Source organism: Cannabis sativa, chromosome 7 (assembly GCF_029168945.1).
Source record: "Cannabis sativa cultivar Pink pepper isolate KNU-18-1 chromosome 7, ASM2916894v1, whole genome shotgun sequence".
In the NCBI taxonomy this organism is placed as follows: domain Eukaryota; kingdom Viridiplantae; phylum Streptophyta; class Magnoliopsida; order Rosales; family Cannabaceae; genus Cannabis; species Cannabis sativa.
The window spans coordinates 60671846-60693798 of NC_083607.1; the positions used below are offsets into that span (position 1 = coordinate 60671846).

The 21953-nt window shown below is 33.3% G+C and overlaps 3 protein-coding genes across 5 annotated transcripts; 1 reads left to right on the plus strand and 2 right to left on the minus strand.

The window, feature by feature from the left end:
- The first annotated feature begins 583 nt into the window (after positions 1-583).
- LOC115696787 (uncharacterized) lies at positions 584-1935 on the plus strand. The gene has a single exon (XM_030623671.2). The coding sequence runs from the start codon at positions 807-809 to the stop codon at positions 1428-1430; it is 624 nt and encodes a 207-aa protein (XP_030479531.2). The 5' UTR covers positions 584-806; the 3' UTR covers positions 1431-1935.
- Positions 1936-11947: 10012 nt separating this feature from the next.
- LOC115697706 (arginyl-tRNA--protein transferase 2) lies at positions 11948-15728 on the minus strand. The gene is made up of 6 exons (XM_030624803.2): positions 15448-15728; positions 14946-14984; positions 14322-14472; positions 12929-14074; positions 12424-12748; positions 11948-12339 (listed from the first exon to the last, which is right to left on the minus strand). Exons 1-6 carry the CDS (start codon positions 15689-15691, stop codon positions 12223-12225), a joined length of 2022 nt encoding a protein of 673 aa, XP_030480663.2. The 5' UTR covers positions 15692-15728; the 3' UTR covers positions 11948-12222.
- Positions 15729-18095: 2367 nt separating this feature from the next.
- On the minus strand, positions 18096-21953 carry LOC115698250 (DNA-directed RNA polymerases II, IV and V subunit 11). Of its 3 annotated transcripts, none has more exons than XM_030625452.2 (6): positions 21802-21953; positions 19514-19588; positions 19330-19419; positions 19153-19231; positions 18548-18643; positions 18096-18389 (listed from the first exon to the last, which is right to left on the minus strand). In XM_030625452.2, the coding sequence occupies exons 2-6, from the start codon at positions 19564-19566 to the stop codon at positions 18354-18356; spliced, it is 354 nt and encodes a 117-aa protein (XP_030481312.1). In that variant the 5' UTR covers positions 19567-19588; positions 21802-21953; the 3' UTR covers positions 18096-18353. The 3 variants fall into 3 exon arrangements, with proteins under 3 accessions (XP_030481312.1, XP_030481313.1, XP_030481314.1); XM_030625453.2 differs by having other exon boundaries at positions 19514-19625; positions 21802-21926; XM_030625454.2 differs by having other exon boundaries at positions 19514-19628; positions 21802-21904.

The window sequence follows — 21953 nt, forward strand, 5'->3', positions numbered from 1 at the left end:
CGGTTGGGGTGAGATAGAGGGAGAGAGAGATGATGCAGAGAGAGAGAATATTGTGAGGGGTATTTTTGGGGTTTTGAAAAAAAAGAATAGTTTTTTTAGGTTTTAAATTTTTGGTTTAAAAATCAAATTTTTTGATTTTCTAAGCATAGAAAATCAAATTTCCCTTTCATTTTTACACTTCAAAATAGATTTTTTTTTTTTTTGTACTTTTACGAAATTCTACATAAAAACACCTATTACAACTAGCACTGTAACCTAAATTGCAACAAAAAATCGTATAGAAACCATTGCAACTAGCACTGTAACCACTTTAGACACTCAAACCATAAATTTAAAAAAAAATAAAATAATATATGAGGTAATTCCCCAAATAAAAATTACTTCATAAAAATAAAAGAAAAATAAACCCCCTTTTTTCAAAAAAAGAAAAATAAAAATTATTCTATATTCTTATTCCCTAAAAAATAATCAGATTCTTATTAAAAAAATAACTTTTTTTTTTAAAAAAAAAAACAATTTATTAATTAAAAAAAACTAAAAAATAAAAGTATTTTAGGTTTTTAATTTTTTTAATTATTAATTAATTGTATTTTTTGTTTAGGAGTAGGACCTTCGTAGGGCAAAGCTTCTTCTCCCCTCAGTCTATATTTCCCCTTCTCTCTTACACAGTCGTCTTTCTCTCAATCTCCATCGTCTTCTCGGTCAATCCACCTTCCAATCTCCACCGTTAACAGCGAAAAGTTTCAATCTTTGAGACAGATTTCTCTTCTTCCTTCGAAACCCAATTCAGATTCACTCACACAACAATGGAAGAACAACTTACCAGAAGTGAAAACTCAGCAGTACCACACTCAGTAACAGAGTCAGCTAAGAGAAGTTTGACCCACCTAGAAGCTGTTCAAACCCACTTCTTCGATTTCTTATCTCTTTCCTCAGACCCAGATGTCCTTTCCCAAATGCCTCCATTGCAACGCGCCCACGCGCTGCTCTTGTTAGCAAAAACCATCACAACCCTATTCACTTTGAAATTGAGGTGTAATGGAGTTGACCCAGATGAGCATCAAGTCAAATCAGAGGTTGAGAGGTTGTGTTTGTATCAGAACAAATTAGAAAAGTTTGTTGGGATGAGTAAAGCCCCAATTAGACCTTCAACAAGTTTGAATTTTGAGGCTGCAACTCGTTTTATTCAACATTCTTTGCCTGATCTTAGTCAAGAACAGAAGAGGAGTATGATAGCTATTGGGAAAGAGAAGAAGAAGAATAAGAATAAGAGAAAGTTTGAATCAAGTGAGAAGAGATCTGTTAAGACTGCTGCTAAGGAGTTTTTAGAAAAAGCAGCTTTGGAGCTTCTTGGTAGTGATAATGAAGGCAAAATCAAGGGGCCTTTGCAGTTGAAAAAGGGTTCTGAAGATGAAGATAATTCAGATTGAATTAGTTTATCTTTGGTAAAGTTTTGATTTTTATGAAATTTTTTGTTATGATATATGAGTTTTTAGGATAAGAGAACCTTTGTTTGATTTTATTGGTTTTGATCTTTTCATAGGTTAGGATCTTGTATTTATTTGAATATTGGTTTGTGTTTATTTGATATAAGAGATTGTTTTGTTGATACTGAGCCTTTTACTGTTTAAATCTTAATTTGGGCACTGTAAATTGTGCTGATTTTTCAAAAAATAAGCATAATCTCTAGTATAATTACATTTCAAAAATAAGGAGTTTTTAGAAAGTAAAAAAAGAAGCTTTGGAGCTTCTTGGTAGTGATAATGAAGGCAAACTCAAGGGACATTTGCAGTTGAAAAGGGGTTCTGAAGATGAAGATAATTCAGATTGAATTAGTTTATCTTTGGTAAAGTTTTGATTTTTATGAATTTTTGTTGTTGTGATATTGTATTTGAATATTGGTTATTTGATATAAGAGATTGTTTGTTGATTTTATTGGCTTGAATGTGGTGAAAGAAGAACCTTTGAGGAGTAACAAAACACTGAACTTTTAGTCTTTAAATCCTAGTTTTTGACACTGTAAATTATTCGAAATTTTCCGAATGGAATGCCTAATATAACTATACTGCCATATGAAAAAGAGTAATTTGCGGCATAAATACCTAAGTTTTATGTCGAGTAGCAGATAAATACTTAAGTCGTATTTTTGGCGGTAAAAATACCTTCCGTCACTAGTGTGGAACTTCCGTAGGTACCTGGCCGTTATGTGCCAGGTTATTATCTACGTGTCACTATGTGATTAGTCCAGATCATTTTATTTTTATTTTTTATTTGTAAATCAAATTAAAATGTTAAAAATAAACAAAAAATAGTTTAAATTAAAATAAAATAATAAATATTTAATATTTATATTTTCATTAAATTAAAATAAAATAAATTATTAATTAAAACCCTAAAACTAAAACATCTCTTCCTCATCCTCCTCTTCTTCTTCCTTCTCTTCTTGCTGAAAACTATTCATGAACCCTAATCAGAGACCCTCGCGTTCTTCACTCTCTCTCCATCTCTTTCTCGACTTCTATCTTCTCAGAGCCAAATGGAGGTTCGCAACCCTTGAAAACCTAGATCTGGATCTGCTTTGATGGTGAGGAGGAAGAAGGCGTCGATGAGGAGGAGGTTCTCAAAGAATCCAATCGCCCAGTTTTTAGAAACAGCCGGAGAAGAAGAAGAGACATTGAAATTGCTGAGCAAAACGGAGTCGACTGATATTTTAGGGAGGCGGGGACGGAGTACGAGTCAGATGATGAAGATTAGAGGCAGAAACGATAAAGAAGGCTAACATCAAAGCAAAGATACGACAGATGAAGGTAGTGTGTGTTGGATTGTAACAGTAGGGATACGCATTAGGGTTATTAGGCGGTGGTTGCTGGTGATGGTAAGGCAGCGGATAAGGATAACCATTGGGGTTAGCAGCGTTGGGTTGAGGCTAGTGGAAGCAGGGTAACCCGTTATGGGTCTTGAGGTATCTGCCATGGAAGAAAAGCTTGGATTTAGAGTGTGTGATGCTAGTGATGAGAGAAGGCTAATTTAAAAGGAAAGAAAAGGAGAAAGAGAAAGATGGGTTGTAAAATATGCTAAGGTCTGCTATGTGGATCAACCTGTCAACGCAGAAGAGAGAAGAACATGATTTTAGGGATTAGGAATTTTATGTTCTCAGATTTTTTAAGTTTTGAATTTAATTTTGTACTTAAATTAATTTTAAGTTTTATGTTTAACAAAACCAATCCTCTTTTGTTGGATTCTTTTTATTAACATAGGATTAAATTTAAAGTTTATGTGTTTGATAATTTTGTAATTTTTTATGTTAAAAATAATTTTTATTTAATTTTTAAATATATAAGAATTTATGATAAAAAAAATTTGATTATATTTATTTTTTGTTTATTTTTTATATTTTAAAAATCATTTTTAAATATTTAAATAATAAATTAAAAAAAATTAATGACATGAACTAATGAACGAGTGACACGTGGATTCTAACCTAGCACTTAACGGAGAGGTACCTACGGAAGTTTCAGAGTAGTGACGGAAGGTATTTTTACCGCCAAAATTAGGATTTAGGTATTTATCTGCTACTCGGCATAAAACTTAGGTATTTATGCCGCAAATTACTCTATGAAAAATGACTTTTGTATGTGCAAAAGTGATATCTGCACTTAAGGATTTCACAATGCTTGCTTACCTTGTGGTTTAAGCTACTAAACTTAAACTCAGAATAATGTTTGGAAAACGAGAAAAATGAAATTGTTGTATGAAGACAAACTCAAGGGACCTTTTACAGTTAAAATGGTTCTGAAGATGAAGATAATTGAGATTGAATTAGTTTATCTTTGGTAAAGTTTTGATTTTTATGAATTTTTGTTGTTGTGATATTGTATTTGAATATTGGTTATTTGATATAAGAGATTGTTTGTTGATTTTATTGGCTTGAATGTGGTGAAAGAAGAACCTTTGAGGAGTAACAAAACACTGAACTTTTAGTCTTTAAATCCTAGTTTTTGACACGGTAAATTATTCGAAATTTTCCGAATGGAATGCCTAATATAACTATACTGCCATATGAAAAATGACTTTTGTATGTGCAAAAGTGATATCTGCACTTAAGGATTTCACAATGCTTGCTTACCTTGTGGTTTAAGCTACTAAACTTAAACTCAGAATAATGTTTGGAAAACGAGAAAAATGAAATTGTTGTATGAAGACAAACTCAAGGGACCTTTTACAGTTAAAATGGTTCTGAAGATGAAGATAATTGAGATTGAATTAGTTTATCTTTGGTAAAGTTTTGATTTTTATGAATTTTTTGTTATGATATGATTATATTTTATGATAAGAGAACCTTTGTTTGATATAAGAGATAGTTGTTGATTTTATTGGTTTGATATTTTCATTTGGTAGGATCTTGTATTTGAATATTGGTTTGTGTTTTTGATATAAGAGATTGTTTTGTTGATTTTATTGGGGATATTGGCAGCAAACCTAAATCAACTTTATGATTAATCACATAAACTAATTTTTTGACGGTAAAATATACTGCAAACTCCCATTTTATTTTGTTATTTACTATTTCGTCTAAAATTTTATATTTAATGTTACGGTATGTAACATAGGTATACATAAGTGGCAAATATTAGTAAAGTCAATTTTTTTTTTTTTTATTTTGGTTAAAATCATAAAGAAAATTAGAAAGAATTTAAGGGTAAATACTATTTTGGATATTGTATTTTGTAAAGTTATGATCATTTTATTATTTAACAAAACAGAAATTATAATTGTTAACTTTTGCAAAACACACAGTCTACAATGGTATTTATCCAAATTTAAGAGACAAAATACAATAAAAATTATAAAAGAATAACAAAAAATACCGTCTTATTATGTTGAACTTATGTTAATTTGTTGTTATTTTTTTTATTATTTATATGTTATTTTTTGTTATTTTGATGTTATTTAAATTTTATTTTTATGTAATTTTTTTGTTATTTTTATAAAAAATTGTAAAAAAAAATTCTTTAAAGGGTAATTTTTTTTAAATAATAATAATTATCTAATAAAAAACCCAAAACATTCATTGGTCACTTTCCCTCAGCCTCCATAACTTTGCACAATACTCTCCTCTCTCTCTCTCTTCTCTTTCTCTCTCCCTTGAAGAGATATTTAGAGAGAGATTTGGTGTTTGGTGAGTGATGTAACAAAGTGATTGGTAGGATTTTATTGTCTATTGATAATTTTTTTTTTTGAAACAACTTTGCCATTTCATCATGTAATCAATTAAATATATTAGAAGCCTTCTATGTTAATTTATAATATATGATAACAAAATATTTCCTCTGAATTTATTTCATACACACTCTTGGAATTTGGAATCATTGTGGATCTGATCCAACAATATATAATCTCAAGTTTATTTGTTGCATTTCTCCCACTTTAGAATTTAATATTTCTAATATCATTAAATCTTATGCCCATTAGGTTTTGTAACAAGAATAATATATATGGTTTTATATGTTAGTTATTATCTACGCAGTTAGAAGAGTAAAACATATTGTAGATACGTTTGATATTTTGGAGAGTATCTTGAATCAGATAATTGTTCTGTTCTCTATATCAGCTTTAACTTACCCACTGTATAATAATTTTATCACTTTGATTTTCTCTTAACTTTTCTCTGTTGCTTAGTGAAATTAATTATTCTTCCAACTAATATTTAAACTATCTTTTGAAATTACCCTGCTTTCTTAAAGTCATGTGGTACAAAAATTTTTAGTCTTTTGAAGAGGAGAAGACATGAATTGGTTTGTGTAAAAAATTTAGGGGACTTAGAAGAAATTCGGTTATTATTTTTTACTAGGAAGTGAGGCTTGATTTGAACCTTCTTTTTGTAGCTTCAGTTCAATGCATATATTTCATTTGTGTATCATCTTATTCTTATTTGGCCCTCTCGAGAGCTTTTTGTTATGTTAAAAAATAAATAAGGGAAGCATTGTAACTAAAAGAGTTTGTCTGATCTTGATCTCTCATTGGTAAGGTTTCTTTGTTTATAATTTTAGAAGCAAGACTTGTTGGTGCAATTCTCTTGTCTATTCTATATAAAGTGTGACTATATAACCGAATTATAACTGAATTTTTATTTATATTAAAAATAAAATAATTAAGTATTAAAAATAAAATAGTTTTTGAGATATCTATATATCTATATATCTATATATATTTATGGGTGATTTATTATAGATATTTATTATAGATATTTATTATAATTGAATATATATAAACTTAATTATATTTAAAATGCATAACACCCTCTTCTATCCATTTTTACCAGGCAGATTTACACGTAAGTGTGTATTACTTTGTTCTTTTATTTTCTTTATTTTTCAATCTAATTGACTCTCTTATTGCTTCTAAAATTATTTTTTTATTGACATATATGTTTGATTTATCATACATATGATGAAAACAAAATTGTATTAGTGGTAGGTTTTCATTGTTAATGGTAAGTGTTGACCGAGGTTTTCGGCAACTAATAAAATATTATAAAGTTAGTGAGCTGTAAGAAATTGAGAGAAGGATTTTTACGTGGTTGGGGCGTTAATGAGCCTTAGTCCACGAGTCTTTGTTATTTATGGATGTCTTTAATACAGAGAATGTATTTGGGGAGTGTTTCACTCTTATAAATACAGAGAATGTTCTTGGTGAGTATTTTCTCTACTTGCTCATCTGCAGTCCAAGATTCTCGATCCTATTTAATGAGCTTTGATGGGGTATTTATAGTATTTTTGGTGGGGTGATCCCTAGAATTATCCTTACAAGTGTATCTGTAAGTATCCATAAAGTTAGGTATTCCCAATGAATATACCATGGGTAATGCATGGTCAAATCCCAAGGTACTGTAGGGTTTTTATGTGGAATGACCTGATTGTCTTTTGACTGATGTGACTCTTCACAGTGTAGCCGTCGCTAGACTTAAATGATCATTACTGTGCAGTTGCTGGTTGGAGGTTGTGCCGTCAGACTTTATTGCGTGTAGCAGTCCCAACACGCTTCCTCCCATGCGGCATTTAATGCGACTTGATTGCTCAGGAGAAACCTGACACCTCGCGGAGATGCCTTAGCGTTATTCGAGCTTCCGGGAGCATATGGAGTTCCATGTGCCTTCTCCGGGGGCTACGTCCTGGACGCTACCTTATGGCATAAAGACATATCAAATATTGTAAATTGCTTGATCCACGTGTCCTTATCTGGTTGGTCCACGTATATTGGGCAAAATCAAGGACAACATTTACCCCCCAAATCTTGTTTATTTGAAAAATGAAACAAGGCTTGTTCAAGTGCCTCCGGTTGACTCCTCGGTTTCCTGGCACGAGCTTTGAGCGCGTGAGGGTGTATTTAATGATGGCTTTTAATGCATCGATTCACTTTTTGCAGGGGTCGATTCGTTTCGCGCCCATTGATTGATACGGCGCATTAATGGTGTCAGACGGATACTCAAACGTTTCCACCGCCTATATTGCAAATCGATCTGGTCCGTTGATCTTTGAGTATTCGAATCGTGCGCTTCCCCCACCGTTTGATTGGTAGGTGATGACGCCTGTTCAAATTTAGATATTAAAAAAAAAAATATCTTTTACCTAACATACAAAATTAACAACACAATAATTAATATCTCATTAAATATCAACATAATATATGTTTTGAAAAATTTGGTGGACTTAATCTTTCTAATTTATTAAATCTAAAAATGAATTTAAGATATATAAGAATATCGTTATTTGATGATTAAATTTCCATTTTAATCATGAAATAACGATAATGGAAAATATTTCTATTCGTATATATATAACTGAGAATGAATATATATAACATATACCTTGTCTCATATATATTCAGCATCATCGGCCATGTCTTCCATTTGATGACTTTGAATATAATTTTGTGTGATATATATATATATATATATGCAGAGATATATATACTTGGTGTGAGACCAGATCATATTCTTTGGCTTCCTTTCTTCACCATGATGTTAATTACGTCATGAGAATCTGTAACATTTCTTAATTCATTGATGACATAACTGTGGACACCCCAATTTCTAAGCAAATTAATAATTCTCCAATCATACATCCAATTCCAAACAACAATAACATTAATAACTTATATATATTTATATATATATATATATATATATCTAAGCATTCATTGAATTAACGTGAGAAGATAGTAACTAATGATCATTTGGAACTTTTGAAAATTCTCTCCGTACAACTTTTGAAATTCTTGTGTAATGGCGTACGCGGTGTACGACTAGGACGTGTCCTGGGTACGATTTGCCCGTTATGGCCGGTACGGCGAAGAGGGGTAGTGGCCGACTATCCCCTGACCAATTCATTGTGGTCCTAGGGTTTATTATCCCTTATTTTGCTCTGCGAAATTACATCAACATCTACCATTTTCAGACCTGCAAAAAACGAGTGAAACTCTGCCTTTACCAGAAACAACTGACTTGGATTTCTATGGCATCAGCTAGTATGGATAAGTCTTCGAATGTTAGGGTGGAGGAAGTGGCTGAGGAAGTGGAAAATTTCTCGTTGGAAGATTTCTCGATTCAACTGGCACCTGATTCAGAGGCGGCAAAGAACACAATAGCTTCTTCCGTGGTGGGGCGTTTCTTTTCCAGGAGGGATTTTTCTACTGCTACCATGAGAGGAGCTCTGACTGGGATGTGGAGACTCCAAAGAGGATGGCGATTTCAAATGGTCGATCGTAAAACCAAGACGTTCATCTTTCGTCTTTCTTCTGAGGGGGAGGCTCGTTTCATCCTCTCCAATGGTCCGTGGTCTCCGTGTGATGGCTTTATGATGGTTGCTGCGATGCCGGAGGATGGGCAATGGACATCAGCGGACCTGGACTCTCTTGATATCTGGGTAAAAGCTCACGGCATTCCCCTGGAACTTATGACTGATGAAGCTGCGGTTCTGTTGGCGAACAGAGTGGGTATATATGTCACATCGGATAAGGTTAGGAAGAAGGGAATCCTAATGAACTCTTTCCTCCGGTTCAAGTCTCGAATCAACATCCGCCTCCCTTTGGTCCCTGGTGTCTCTCTGGAAGGAAATGGTAAGAAAAAACACTGGGCTTTCTTTAAATTTGAACGTTTACCGGTTTTCTGTTTTAAATGTGGAGTTATAGGCCATTTGGAGAACATGTGTTTTGGGCGAAAGAGAGTGGTCTTGGTGGATGATGGGCGTAGTGTTCCGTTGTTTGGCCCTTGGATTCGGGATGGGTCTCGACTTGAAAACGGATTTGCTCTATTGGAAGTGGAGGATATTCGGGACAGAGAGGTCTTGGAAAAATCGGATGGGCAACCTGTGGGATTGGAATCGGGGAATGGTGGTTCTTCTGGTTATCCGATTGCTGCTCTCCCCCCCCAAATGGGAAGCGATCTTGCTGGGTTGGGTTCGCGTCATTCGGAGCTTGTTAGTAAGAACTTACTTGCTGGAGGGATGGAAGGTGTTCCTAGACAACGGTCAGATACAGCTTTTTCGGTGGCGTACAATGATTATGTTCAGCTTCCGTTCCCTGCTCAGCATGTGGCCCATGTGGCCAAAATCTTTCAAGATAAACTGGGGCCAATCCGGTTTGGTGCAACTCGTGAAGGGGAGGCTAGTGGGAAGCCCCCTAAATCGGCTATCCACTTGAAAAAGCCTCAGATGGTGGGACCTAAAGGAGTCCACAAGAAGCTAGTGTTTAGATTCTCTAACCGGGATCTTGAGTCTCATTCAGGGGCTAAACGTAAGAAACCCATGGGCTAAACGCGATGGATTTGTCTGAATACAAGGATATAATGAAAGTTATTGCAAGATTAAAATTAGAAAATGAGAAGTTAGACAAGATTGAAGAGAGGTTCAAAAAGTTTAATATCCTAAAACGATATCAAAATGGTCAAAAACAACCTTTGGCGGATTACAAAGAAAGATTACAAGAGTTTATGGAAATGACATGGAGAGAAGAATCCAAGAAAAAAAGAGAAAGAGAGTATTTTAGTTTGAACGATTGGATGAGAGAGATGACAAGAAGCTCCGAACAAGATTGTATTGTTTCCAATTCTCTCTCGACTTGTTTTAAAAAAATTGGTACTCAAATCTCCAACTTCTTTATGAATTATTTACCATTGATTGTCTTTGCTTCTAATGCAAGTAATCATGAAACGGTGTCATTGTTTCTTGATGAGGTCATAACTTTAATCCAGTGCTTAAATGTGGAAGAGAATGGTAACAAGTCTTTTGTAATAAATGGTTTTGATACTTTATTGCGATTTCTCAAAAAAACAATGGAGTTGATTGAACCATTTTGGTATAATGAGACGAATAAGAAAGAAAGGGAGAAGACAATATTTTATTTGAATGATGAAATCGAAGACGAATTTGTTCATCGTATCATCAATGAAGTTCTTCGTTTAGAGATAAGCTTTTTTAATCCTGAATTCATCCCTATAGAGAACAAAAACTTTATTGAAGTGTTTCATTCAATGGCAGAGGATCTTGAAAGTAAGGTTTTCAAAGACAAATTGAAAAGAATCAGTGATAAGATAAATGAGCATTGGAGTATTTGTATTGATCCATATTCGGTCCAAGAAAGTAGGGGTGTTCACAAAGTATCCGATCCAATCCAATCCGCACGATCCAATCCAATCCAATCCGCAAAATGCGGATATCCGCACTTGTGCGGATTGGATTGGATTGAAAAATCTAAAATCCGCACTTGTGCGGATTGGATGTTGTTTGACCTCAAAAAGTAACCGATCCAATCCAATCCGCACTTAATTATATATATTTTTTAAAAATTATAATATGTAATATATATTAATTAAAAAAAGACACAAACTTCTAATTTCTTAATCTTTTTTAGTAATATATTGAGTTGGTGCATTTTATTTATTTTGTAATAAAAAACACAAGAAAAATAATTCTTATTCACATAGACACATACACATAAAGTTTAAATATATATATACTAGTTTATTTATTTTAGTAATTAGATACATATATATTTTAGTGTAAATCTAAATATAAGTATATATATATTGATATATATGTATATTGGTTTAATTTGTATATAAATAGAGATGGAAATAGATTAGTATTGGAGATTAAGAAACAATAGTCTTTTTTTAATTTTTTTTTCTATGAAATATTAAATAATTTATTATTAAAAAAGTAACCGATCCAAAATAACCGATCCAATCCGCACTATTGCGGATTGGATTGGATTGGATTTAAACTTTTATGCGGATCGGATTGGATCCAAAATATGAAATCCGCACTTAGTGCGGATTGGATGTTGTTTGACCAAAAAAGTGCGGATTGGATCGGATGAACAGCCCTACAAGAAAGTAATAATGGTGACAGCTCTGATTATATTTCTGATTGGTATTTTTCTCGAGTGTTGAGTGAAGGGATTCAAGAAATATGGAGAGAACATGATCCAAAATTACGGTTCTTAGTGAACTTAGTTCTTCTTTAGTTAATTAATAAATTTCTTTATCATTGTAATGTTTCTTTAAAGATTTATCAATAATAGAATGAAAGATTGAAGAATTTATTATTATTATTATTATTATTATTATTCAAAATTACATTATTCTCAAGATTTTCCTAAGATTAAAGATATTTTTTATTAGGCAAACTTGACTCAGATTGATTTAAGTAATTATATCATTTAGTACAGTCAAATTATGAAGAAAAGACTAATTTCTTTTAAGATATAAAACTCTATAAAAATGGGGCCTTTTTGTTACTGTTCTTGAATCGAAGACTAAACTCATTAAATATACTTTTGTTGTGCTTGAAGAGAACGAAAAAGGTCATTTTCTCATTTTCTGCCTTTAATAAGGTGTAGCTTAATTGAAAAAGGATAAGACCATTAAGAGAAATAAGAAAGAAAAAAATTGGCCTGAAAACCCCATTACTATTCAATCAAGAAGTATGTAAACAAATCATTTGAATTCGAAAGAGATTCGATATCAAGTGATGTACCATATGGAACACGGGCAATGTTAGAAACTGTAAAAGCAAAGGCATAATACAAAAGAGAACGAAACTTCATTAGAATTGCCTTACTTTTTTAGCCCCAAACTCACCCCAAATCGGGCAACAAAGTCGTGAACAAATGTAGGTTGATCTTGTGATAGAATGCTCAATGTACAACAAGTGATCGATCAAATCACCCAAGTGAATAAATCATTCGCTCGCCAAGCTCTTTGCCAACAACGTGTAAGTATCTACGCAACTGACTATCCAAGTCACCCCTTTCCCTCGAACCAAAAGCTCGTTGTAAATCCTGCACGAGTGAGAAACATAAGAGCCAAATGGAAATCGTTTTAGTTCTCATATTCCTGTATAGCTCACAATGAATATAACATACCTTGTACTTCATATAAGTGCCTCTCATCCCAATCAATAAGTTACCGATATCTCCATCATCCCCTTGGATAGATTCTGGGAGATTTGATTCTCCGCCTGAATCATTGTCAGAGCTGTCATCATATTCGGCATCATCCATCTCTTCCCTTTGAGGTATAAGAACATCGTTCGTGTCTTCTACGCTGTTGTCATGATGTTGCATTTCCATGGCTTGTTCAGAAGCATTCGGTGATGAGGACTCCTCATCTTGTTGGGCAGCACAATCTGATAAGACAACATATGCCTTTTTGTCAAGGTAAGGCCTGGCCACATCAAACGAAACCCACCTGGATAAGAGAAGATCACATGACAACCAGGTTAGCATTGGTGGGCGGTAATGAGGAAAGTTATGAATGTTAAACTGAGAATGAGAAGGTTATGAAGCACAGCTATCACAATGAAAAACCAAACGAAAAAGACCGAGGGCTTTCTACTTTAACTACCCCCGATTTGTGTAAAAGACTTACTCATAACGAAGAGGGCAGAGAAGCTCAGAAGGGCGATACGCTGCTTTGTATCTCATCTTATTGCAGGAGTGAATGTAAAATCCAAGATAGTAAAATTGGAGACTTGGACAATGAATTTGATTTTCTTTCACCCAATTGATTTCTTGTAATGCAGAATACTTGCCAAGTGATAGAAATGCAAAGTCTGGATCCCAAAATAAGTATTTACTTGACAAACATCTAGGAAGGATATCTATAACACCAACTGCAACAAGTTGGCCATCAATCACATACCGCTGATGGAAAGACCCAAAACCACAAGGTGGAACTGTACCATCACTAGTTGGAGGAACAAAGATTAGCGGAGTATCAACAAGAAACCTTCTATATGAACTTTCTGTGACACGGCTAGGTGAATCGTTATGTACATTTATCTGATATCGTCTGTACAAGGCAAATTCCTCTGGATCGAAACTTGACCTTGTTAAATAAATCTCAAGCTTTCTTTTTTTAACTGAAGAACCTTCATGATTATTCGTTGAGGAACACACTTTACTTTCATGTACAGTAGCAGATCCTTCAGAATTATCTACAATCTCAGAACTTCCATCCAAATAAGCCTTATTTGCACCAGAATAAAAATTTATGTGTCCATTGCAAGCCTTAACGGAGAGACCAGAATTTTCTGCTAGCTGATTTAGGGAACTCACCAGCTTTTCTGCAATTGTTTTGGGACATAGCTTATTCTCATCCACAGTATCATTGGAGACTCTTGGCTGGTGGACATGCTCCAGAGCTGGTTTTGCTCGTTTTATAGCAGCAGAAATCTGGAATGCAATATTGCTTGAGTACAAGAGAGTCTCAGATCCTTCAACAAACAATTTCCTTTTGCCTTGTGAGACTTTTTTAACAGAAGCTTTTGGCAATTGAATGTCATTGGGAAACACCCCGCTCTCAATACATGTGCAAACTGCATTAGTAATTATGTCCGTTAAAGAATTTAAGAAAGGTTCCCCCTCAGTCTTCTCTGCACCATTACTAGATGAGCATCTTTTCACTTCTGAACTTGAATATTGAGTATCAGCACAACTGTGTGCTTCCTTGGAAGCACTAGAATCATCTTTTAGTTTGGGAGACTTATTAGAATCCAGGTCACCATCTAAAAACCTAGGCATAAATTGCTATCAGAACTCATTTTCAAATGTTAGGAAATAAAATGAACTGTCAAACTAAAAGGCGAATATCCATATAAATTTGTAAAGCAGCTATGACTACCTGCTTCACCAAAAAAAAAAGGAGAAGCATTGGTAAAGTAACTAGAACCTTCTGCACTTCTGTAACCATTATCTTATCATTTGAATGGAGTGTGGACACAGAACGACCATTTCTAACAGAAGAGACAATAAAAGTATACCTTTGCAATCGCCTAGCAACTCGAAGCTGCTCTTTAGAAGGAGAAAAATCGGCTGCTCTCAAACGAATCGTATAAGAAGGGCAACACGTCCTTTCCATCTCAGGTTTGTAAAGGAAAGAGCCAGATCTTCTCCAACCTCGGTCAAGAAGATCTAAAAAATCATTAATTAAGTTCAGAACAATCAGTCATCCATTACCAGCCAAATTGAGAACAGCAGAAGATAATTAAACTTAGCACATATAGTCTAGTTTTCCTCCAAGCACATAAAAAAAAGAATTTGGGGAGATAATAAAAAAATTTGTAATGAAAGCTCTCACGAAAATGAAAATAATAATTCATCGAATGCTTACTTATTCATAATGGAAACCTAGCTTACGAAGAGCATTTTTCGTTTAAGAGAATTTTCTCACAACCATAGAATAGTCTAAAGATCAAATGCACAAACATAAGCTTGGTAACATCACATGTTGAAATATGTAAAATACTTTGAAAGAGAGCACCCTAAGGCCCCAATTTCGCAAGGATGTTTGGTATTGAGGATCCATCCATATTATCAATCACGATGGCAAAAGAGTATGTTAAGAGTTAGAAAGTTATGCACTAAAAGTAGTTATGCAAACCAACCTTGATAGTCATTGACACTAAGGCTATGCGCCCACAAACCTGCAAACCACAGCAATGTGATCAAAAGATCAGTTTATAACTTATAACAAAGCACACAAACTAATTTATCATTCGAAAGCCTCAACATTGCAACTGAATTATTGTTACTATCAAAATGGTTTTTTTAATTAAAAGCTTGTGCTAGTTAATTACCATAAAAATTTGTTACAATTGCTTAATGTTCATATAATCAATACAACAATCTATCTTGATATGTCTTGCTTAATTGTTCAGTGTTTAATATACTGAATACATTCATGTAACAATCTCACCTATATTCCTACGAATTTCAATATTAATTCAGATTAAAACCTCAATTCAAAAACAAAAGTTTTAGCCATCGTTGACCAAATACTCCAAAGCCCAAAATTCAAAAATTGTAATTAGGTTGATGATAATTCTCAACGAACAATCCGATCAAATAAATAGCAAGTACATAAGATTTAAGAAAGAGAAATGAAACCGTGAGAGATGCTTGTGGAACCACGGGATTTACAGTAGCCGCAAGAGCTTCTGTTTCTTCCACAATCGGCTAGCTTAGTTTCTCCTCTGCCATTGTTGATGATAGTGGTGGTTCTACTGCTACTGCTAGCTTCGCTTTTCATCTTCCCTGCCATTTCCGATTCGGTCTTCTTCTTCTTCTTCTTCTCTCCCAAACTTTGTTCCGAGTTCAACTCGGAGACCGATTTACAGAGGAAGCAACCCATGGTTGTCTCTTTCTTCTATTTTAATATCCATAAAACGACGTCGTTTCGCCTATATATGAAATTTATTTATTTTAGAAATTTTATTGGGGTATTTCTCTTGCATAAAATATGAGTACACCTTAATTAATTTATCTTTTTTAAAAAAATAATAAATTAATTTTTAGAAAAGATTTTCTTTTTAATTTTTATACTTCAAATAATTTTTTTTTACATTTTTATAGAAATTAACAGTAAAAATCACTGTCAGCGGCGGAAGTTATTCTATTGGCAAGAGTAGTCCTTAATCAATGGAGACATGCTCAACAAAGGAGATTGGGGTCTTTATTTGTTCCTTCGGGTTCGAACATAGACTTAGAGCATTGGGTGAAACCAGTTAGGGGAAAGATTAAGGTAAATGTTGATGGCGCAATCTTTGCAAATGACGGAAAGTTTGGAGCGCCTGCCGTGGCTCGAGACCATGATGGTCGGTTCATTGAAGCCTTCACGGTCCTCTAGGAGGGGTTCGTGGACCCGGCCATAGCTGAAGTTGTGGGGGTTAAGGAGGCTCTGAGTTGGATAAAGAGACACCAATGGGGTCAGGTTGAAGTTGAGACGGATTCTTTGGTTGTTGTTCAAGCAATCCGAGGTTCGGTTATCATTCCATCTCCTTTTGGTCAACATGTGTCTGCTTGTCGTACATTGTTGGCTTCCTTACCTTTAGTCACGATTAATTTTGTTAAACGTTCTGTAAACAAAGCTACACACTGTCTTGCTCGTAGCTCTTGTTTGTATTCAGATCGTATTTTCAGTGAGAGTAATGCTCCTACTGATCTTTTATCTATTGTAATAGTTGAAAGTTCATTCTAATAAAATTTACCATTCTCCTTCAAAAAAAAAAAAAAAAAAAACAGTAAAAACCACCTAGAAGTAACTTAAATTGTAACCAAAATTCACATAGAAACTAAAATAATTTTAAGAAATTATTTCAGGCATCTTGTAAAATTTTAAAAAATTCGAAATAATTTACAATATAAAAAGCAATGTTTAAACTGTCTATTTCACACTTGTAAAATAAAAGAGTCACTCGTGCAATAAACTGTTTGAATCATGTTTTCAAAGTGTTAACTTTTTTCTAAATTTTTTAAATTTTTCACAGAATATATTAAATAACTATAATATTTACAACCATGAAAAAAATTAGAATAATTTTTTTTTTAATACCAAAACAAATAATGGTGAATCAAACTACTATTTTTGAAAAGTTGAACTAAATAAATGAAAGTTTATACAAGTTACAAGGTGAGAGAAAGTTGAATGTCTACAGGTTTGACTTGGCCTATTGGGACCCATGTATTATAAAGCTTCTACATTTGGTGGTGATGATGATGAATAGACTGAGTCGCCTTTAGGTCGTGTGCATAATTAATAAAAATGGAGAAGAGTAAGAATTTGTTACAATACAAAGTAACCAAACAAGTAATGTAAATAAAGATAAACAAAAGAGAAGAAGAACCTCACTATAAAATAGTGGAGATCACTTAACTTAAACAAGCCTTTACACATTTATCTAGAAAAAAACTTTCTTCTCTTTATCTCTAGGCACTAAAAAGAACTTTCAAGGAGATTGTGAGAATGGTTAAAAAGCACCACTAGTGTCTAGTATTCTCCTCGGAATTATACCGCTATTAGTGTAATTAAATATCAAATCTTATATAACTTAAGAATATAGTTTTTAAAAAATATAACTAATCAATCGTGGGACACCACTCATAGAAGGTGTTGAGCACCACTAATGCTCAATAACAATGCTTGAAGATTGTAGTAGTAAAAATCCATTAAGGGGTCTTACCAAAAGCCTAATAAGGCTCCTTCGGTCCAAGTTGTCAAACTAGCTCACGAGTCGAAATGCCAATAAGCCAAGCAAGCTAGCACATAGGGCTATCTGGCTGGCTCATGCACCCAAGCTCAAACTCAACCAAGTCAGCTAAATGAGTCAACCCACACTATTCTCAATGGCAGGCCAAAGATACACAAAAATCTTCTATTTTTTCCTTTTTTTCGACTTCTTTTTCTTCATAAAAGTGAAATAGATGAAAGATCTTATAGAGGTTCATAGTCATGCATAAAAAAATTGTATTATTTACATATCTTCATCGTGTTTTGATGTGTTGAAAAAAGATAACTTTGACTTCAGAAATTCAAGTATCAGCAAAACTTGCAAGGGAAAGAAGAAGGGTCACCAATGCTAAGTACATCCATAGACAGTATTACAAAATTACTCTACAAACGAGTGTTTTGTAAAAATAATCTGATTTTTTTTAACCTTGTATAGTCGCAGAGATGACCATGAATTATACTACACGACCATAAACCACTATAGATTTACACTGTGCGACCATACTATAAAGTAAATTAAGTGAGGTTATTTTGTAAAGTTTAGTATTTCACATTGTTAGTTTGGCAAATGTCATTCCACAAACTGTCATGGCTTACACTTTTAATAGTCTTTAACTACTCTTGTGGAGAATTACAAACAAACATTGATACCCTAGTAGAAAGGTCATAATAAAGTCAACTAATTACATACATGGAATTTAATACCATAGTAGAAGCAAAAGGTCTCAAAAAGATGAACACATCTAAATTCGATACGAAAAAACTTCAGGTAGGAATAGGATGCATGTTAATACTCTCTTTGTTCCTTATTAGCAACCTCTGCCTGCATGGGAAAATTTTATGCATATCATGAATTCACATTTTCATCACCTATAAACCAACTATTGATAAACTTGACAGTGTGAGGCTCGACCGAGGCAGCTAACCAATTAGAAGAGAAACTTGCAAGTAACAAAAGATGTATGGACCAAGATTGCATACCTCAAAAGTGCTCCTGAGATGGTCAAGTTCCTTATCGAGATCATTGATAGCCTGGTTATATGCTTGCATAGGTGAAGACTGGCTGGTTGTATGAATCTTCACATAAAAATGACAAGATCACATATTATGTTAGAACCCAAGTTAGTAATAGTATATACATATAGGATACTAAGGAGAATTGGGGGTTATGCAATGTATCGAGTAAAACTTTTTGCATCAAAGGGGCCTAAGGGCTCCCATAGTTTGTAGTACTAGTAATTGGTTTTCTCATATATTCAATATCAACTCCCACAGTCTAATCCATTGTTCTACTACTGTTTCATTGATATTTCGGCTACTTTGCTACTGGTTTAAGAATTTGGCAGCATGGTCTTATCACATTACAAGACTTACATTACCACCTTACAAATTGTATGTATATATAGTAAATATCAACTATTTAACCCAAGGCTAAGTGGAACATTTTGAGCTCTAAGTTTTAGCTTCAATTTATTCAGGAAACTACTAAGAAAATTTGTAGAGTAGATAAATTAAAACCAAATTAAATATACCATAAGCTTTAACAGGGAGTAGAGGAAGAAAGAGTGAATATAACAATGACTAACCCTAACAATTATCTTGTACTGAAGAGGGTGGGGAAGCTTGTAACCAGCAAAAAGCACACTTTCGTCCCTGTGCAACTGCCTGATTCGATTATAGAAAAAAAAAACATAATGAATGTTGTACTAAGAAAAGATATGGAGAGAGAGAGAGAGAGATAGAATAAAAAAGATGATTAATACATGCGGAGGATGTTGCCGACGGTGTGGTCCTCTCTCTCAATGGTGAAGGAAGCGGCATTGATGATCTTAGTGTCCCTCTCATAGGAAACCCTGCATCATCATCATGTCAAAACTTACAAGTTACAACAAAACCCTATACCTATTATAATTTTCAAATAATAAATCTAGATAGCAAAAAACCAACTTTTTGGTTCCTTCAGGGACGACGAAACGTTCGTATCGATCAGGTGCGTTCATTCTTTACTTCTCTCCCAAATACCTACAGGACAGCTCTGTCACTCTCACTACACCAAATACTACTTTCCAAATACAAAAATATGAGTTTATCAGAAAAGTATTATAAAAACTAAGGGAAAAAACAAAGAGGAAAAGGAATTAAAAAGTGGACATTGAAAATTTTAAAGCAGCAAAATGACAAAATTAAATCCAAAGTGTTAAACCAAATATCCTTTTTTTAAGGTTCTCTCTGGTTCTTGTCTAACTAGGGATGAGCCTTGAAGATCACCAAGTTTTCTAACCTAGGTATGTATTCTTCTTCTTCTTCCTAGTTTAAATAGTTCTTATTGTATATCCTATTTGTTGGATGACTTGATATATATATAGAAAAATTTCTTCTAGTAAACAAAAAATATATGTACTTAAATGCCATACTTAGAGTTATGTAGGAGCACAATTTCTCCATTGGTTTATTTATTCAAACTTATGAATAATATTTACTTCTATAAGTCAGAAATGAAAATCAAAACATAAGGTGTGAGAAATGCTTACATTTATTGCAATTACAGGTCTATAAGAAGTGTTAACGTGATTTTGTTTAATTTGCTATATCAATTTTATTAAGAAGTATTACATTTCTTTTTCTGTTTTAGTCATTTTGTTTTTTATTTTCACTATGGTCCATATGGGAATAGCCCAAAAAATGATAAAATCAAGATAATACATACAGAATAATATATAGAATCTCTTCTTTATTTCATTTTGAGCTATTGCCATAAGGACCATCGTAAAAATAAAAAACAAAATGACTAAAACAGAGGAAAAACCATTACCTTTTACTCTTCATAAAATTGCAATAGAAAAGTAAACAATTCTTACAGAAAGCGAGCATTGCCTTAATAAAAGAAAAAACTGTTCAGCTTTTCAGAACAATCACAAAACAAGAAAAATTAAATCCACCCACAAAATAAAATAACGAAAGTAAATAAAGAAAATAACTACTAGTAATACACAACCGCAACGCGCTTAAAATCTTGCCTTATCTAATCTTGCAAAAAAGATGCAAATTTCAGTTCCCTAGCTAGTATGAAAAAACAATAACCTTGTAGTGTTGGTCTGTAGTTTCTCATGTAGAATTTGGCTGTTTCTGCTATACGAGTTTGAGGTGTTGGAAAGAAACAACAGAGTTTTTGAAGGGACTGAATGCTCATTAGAAGAGGTATGGGAGAAGATTAAATTCTGAACTGCCACTTGGGTCTACAAAACCAAGCATTTTGAGCATTTGACGTTTTTCGATCCGAACAAGGAGTGGAAATCTTGGATGTATTAGGTTTTAAAAGTTAGGCTGGTTTGTTTGATGTATTTCTCTCTGTCTAATTTTCATGTTATTCTCATTCTAATTGTTTACCAAGATTTTCCTCCGCTACAAGTGAGCATATAAATCTATATCGGGGGGAGGCTAGTCTAAGACAATGGCCTCTTTCTCTTTTTCAAAGAAATAACCTTGCACACTCACTTAGTTTCAGCTTTATCCCTAGCTAGTATGAGAAAACAATAACAAACACAATAGCTCACTAATTGTTTCTTCTTTATAACTTTTTTTTATTACTCATAACATAAATAATCTTATAAATTATCATACACTAAAAAAAAATATTCAACAGAAAATTCATCTTTTTCCTTTATCTTTCCAAACCCTTTTTAACCAATGTATTGCCATATCAAACAATGCACCACACTACAACTCAAACAAGACTTTCCTACAAAAAAGAGCAAGACTTTCAAACAGAAAATCAAAATATGAATAATGTTAATATGTTGAAAATCAAAAGAAAACTAGATTGGAAGAATCATTATAAACAAACAAAACCACAAATTCAATTTCCTAAAGCTACAAATGAACATGAATGAACATCATACCTCATATTCAATTTTAACCACACTCAAATCTTAACTATTATATATAAAAAGACTATCTAACTTTATTTGTTGTGTATTAAACAAATTCTTATGCTTTAACAGAAGTGTGAATGTCAATTGGTTAGAATCTGAAATTACTTTCAGAATAACAAAGATTTTTAAAGAATCAAATGAAATCAGTTATATAAGCATATTGTTTCAAACAAAACAAACTAAGTAATGCTCTTCTTCTGAACTATGATATTGTAGAAAAAGGAAATCTTTGTAGAAAAACATAAAGGGAAAAGGGAAAAAAAAGAAAGATGCATTGTTCCCTTAGAACCCTAAAATCCGTACCAGTGAGTGAAGGAGTTCCTCTTCTCCGATGGGTTCCGCCGAAAACGCCGATAGAGAGAGATTGACGAAGGAGTTGCTCACTATAGTATATATGAAACCATTTTTATTAGGGATTTTTAGTCAAAACAATTTTTTTTTATTTATTTATTTTG